Source organism: Aphanomyces astaci (assembly GCF_000520075.1).
Source record: "Aphanomyces astaci strain APO3 unplaced genomic scaffold supercont1.274, whole genome shotgun sequence".
NCBI lineage: Eukaryota > Oomycota > Saprolegniomycetes > Saprolegniales > Verrucalvaceae > Aphanomyces > Aphanomyces astaci.
Window position 1 is genome coordinate 9,008 of NW_009798537.1, and position 3,493 is coordinate 12,500.

Below are 3,493 nucleotides of genomic sequence, written 5' to 3' on the forward strand. Positions count from 1 at the left end.
CCAGTAAGTCGTAGAGGTTTCGAGTGTGAATCTTATCGTACTCCATGTAGGCTTCGCGAAGAAGGATGCTGTCAGCGCGTTTATGCTCATCGATCAGACATCCTGGGTTGTAGTTGATCATCGAGGGGGGGGCCATGCGATCCAGAAGCTTGTCCAGCGATGCTCGGAGTAGCGTTTGGACGGGTTTGAGTTGTAGCAACCACGGAGGACACCGCCATGGGCGCTCGATTTTGTGTGGCGACCAGCAGCGAGTGTGTAAGGTAAATAGAATCGGGACATGATCGGAGTGGTGCCACTTCATGCCGGTTGCGTGCTTAATGGAGCGCAGGTGAATGGAGAAGAGTTGGGGACTCAGAAGGACTAGATCGATGCGGCGGGCGCCGTGGGGTGCCGTAAACTCCTGGGTGTCCGGGTGTTGGAGACGCCACGGGTCGACCACATCCAGAGCAAGTTGCCAAGCGAGGAAAGGTAGCCGCGACTGGTCGTATCGGGAGCGGCGGGCCGCTGATTGACCATGGTCGAGGGGGTCTACCGTTGTGTTGAAGTCGCCGCAGATGATGTGGATAGCATCGGTGGGAAATCTGGTGGGGAGGTCGGTGAAGAATGTTGCGCGTGCCGTCTCTTCAACAGGTGCGTAGATCACGTGAATGTATACCGTCTGTGTGTGTAGGGTGCCTTGGATGACCATGTATCGGTTGGTGAGCGATGGAGCCGCCTCAATGAAAAATGGGGACAAGTCGATACAGTCCTGCAGAGGGCATGAGGATGTGAGCAGCAAGCCCACGCCGTCGTGACCCGTGAAGATTGGAGAGGTGTCATGGGACCAGAAGGCCTGGCCGTACGAGTCGGTGGTCATCCAGTGGTGCGTGGCTGCGTCAACGCGGTCCGTGGAGGTAAATTTAGTTTCTTGAAGTGCGATGAGAGAATGTTTGAGAGCGAGAGTGTTGAAGATGCGTGATGGTAGGTGGTTGAGTCCATTGGCGTTGAGAGAAATACCATTGAGTTGCCACTGGGCTGCTCTAGGCGAGGAAGCAACCAATGTGGTGGGAGGTGAGCGGATGCGCAGCCGCGAGGAGGTGAATGGCGTCGCTAAGGGCGTGGGGGATGTTGCTTTGAAGTAGGTAATCGCCTAAAGCCGATTTGGCCAACGCGCAGATGGTGGCGTCGGTCCACAAAAAGTGTGGATTCGCAGGCACCGTGGCTGCTGGCAGAAAAGGTTTGAGGGATAGAAGTAATCCATAGATCTTGGCTTGGTTGAAATACAGCTCGGGCTGGTTGATTTGTAGGTATTGACATAGCCGAGCTGCTGCCCAGGCAAGCGGGCGCGACTGGTCGTCGAGCAATTGGTGCAGGAGTCCCGGCATAGAGGTGTCTGGGACAAGGAATTGCCAGATGGGCCTGGACGTGAAGATGGAGTCGGCCCGCGCGTCCCGCGCAGCTTGTACTTCCTCCAGCGTGAAGCGTGGTTGGATGCAGCGTTGCAGAACGTGGGTTTGTAACTTGGTCTCCAAAATGTCATAGTTCGTAGGGTGGTCGCCGTCTATGAGAGGTAAAAGGTGGCCTGGATTAGCCTGAAGCATAGCCATGGCCTCCTCCGGGTCCTCTGAACTCTGGTACGTGGCGATGTAGCTCTCTAAAAAGCTAAGGAACTCCGCCATAGGCATGGATTCGACCGCGTAGTCCGATGCCAGCGTATCGTACTGACGGAGTGAAGCAGTCGAGGTGAGAACCTGGCGGTTGAACTTTGCGCGGGTGTTTTGGCTCCCGTTGATCGCCACTTTCAAAGGAGGAGGTATGTTCCCTGCGTCTGATTCGTCGTCCGCGAGGATTGCGAAGCGGTTGAGTGTTGAAAACTCATATTCGACCGCTGTTGGGTTGTTGGTTGTCGTAGCGAAGATTGATTTCGACGTTCGAGGTGAAACGTTGGCGGCTTTTACCCCCATGACTTTGCGGGAGTACTGAATGCGGAGCCACATAGGAGCATCCTTCGTTGGCGCACCCGGGTGCCTCACTTCCTCACGATCGCCTGCGATCGACGGTGATATGATCAGGGTAGGTGGGCCCATGGAGCAAACATCGTCCTCCTCGCTTTCAGATGTGTCCTCTTCATCAGGAGTAGAGTCGTCCATGACGTGATCCGCCTTGTGGGGCCTGGGGTCGATGGGCAGGTGAATTTCCTCATCCAAGGACTGTGCGTCGTCCATAGCCTGGTCGTCCTTTGTAGGTTCCGGAACCAGTATCGATGGAACTGGAGACGAGCGCCTAGTCGGTGTCGATGGTGGTGCCTGGGGCGCTGGCGGTTGCTTGGTATTTTTTTTTGCTTTATCGCGAGCCTGTTTGGCCTTGATGGACGGCGGGGGGCCCGCGTTGTAGCGGCTGATGCGGTGGTTGACGTAGCAGGCGAACGAGTCGTTGCCCAGAGGGAAGATTTCGCGCACCGGGTCGTCTTTACCATACATGAGACACGCCGGAGGTTCGTTCGATTTAAAGTAGACAGTAACATGTCGTGATTTGACCGAGTATTTGTCGTAGGTTGACGTGATGAGAACTGGCCGCTCGTTTTGGTGTACGAAGTACTCGTACACGTTCTCGGCTGTCGCCTCGTTGGACAGGACGATATCGACCCAATACAGCGCGGAGTACTCCGAGTAGGCGAGGATAGGGAATTGCTTCCCACAAACGGTGAGCTTGATGCCGCCGATTTTGTCTACGGTGGCGCGGTCGGTACAGGTAAAACTAATGCCTACGTTGTGGACCTTCTTGAAGTCCCGTAGGGCCGGTTTTGCTGCGAGCCAGGCGAGTGGCTGTAGCTCCGCTCCGATCGAGTCCAACATTACTTGAAGTGGGAACGTGGCCGCCCCCGAGCGACAAAGAATCATCATGGAGAAGGCAGAACCGGGTTCCACAGGTGTGGGGAGAGAGGCTAGCGCTGCGAAGCGGTAGTCGTCCCCCGTAAGTGAGTCGTCATTGAATCTGGACATCGCGCGCCTGAACTCGTCTTCCGTAGGTCGACAGCGTTCCGTTCGTGGATGTTGAGAGTACCAATCCTTGCGCCATGCCTCGTCCACCGCGGCTTTGTCTTGCAACGTAGCCTTGGCTTGGGGGTTGGCACCACGAGGGGTTGAGGTGCGGCCCTTATTAGGGGCAGCGGGGTTCACGCCCGGATGTTTCGGTTTCGCGCCGCCATCACCGGGTGGTGGCGGAGAATCCACCGGTTTCTCGCTTCCAACGGCATGCGTTAGAGGAGGATTCGACGGTTTCTTCCCCCCAACGGCACGCGTTGGTGAGGACGGTTGAGAAATCGAAGGTTGAGTGGGCATCTTGGCGGAGATACGGTGGTCGTTTCTTGACAGGGGCTCCACGTAAAGGACGTGTGAGGTTGCTGGCAAATTGGAAACTGGGGAGTTTGGCTGGGGCGGCACATCTGTTAAATGATAACACAGGTGTCCTAAGGTAAGCTCAATGAGAACAGAAATCTCATGTAGAACAAAAG

At 55.9% G+C, this 3,493-nt stretch overlaps 1 protein-coding gene across 1 annotated transcript; it reads right to left on the reverse strand.

The window, feature by feature from the left end:
- Window positions 1-1,019: 1,019 nt before the first annotated feature.
- On the reverse strand, window positions 1,020-3,320 carry H257_18938 (hypothetical protein; the record flags this gene model as incomplete). The annotated part of the gene is made up of 1 exon (XM_009848085.1): window positions 1,020-3,320. The coding sequence occupies one exon, from the start codon at window positions 3,318-3,320 to the stop codon at window positions 1,020-1,022; it is 2,301 nt and encodes a 766-aa protein (XP_009846387.1).
- Between the last annotated feature and the right edge of the window lie 173 nt (window positions 3,321-3,493).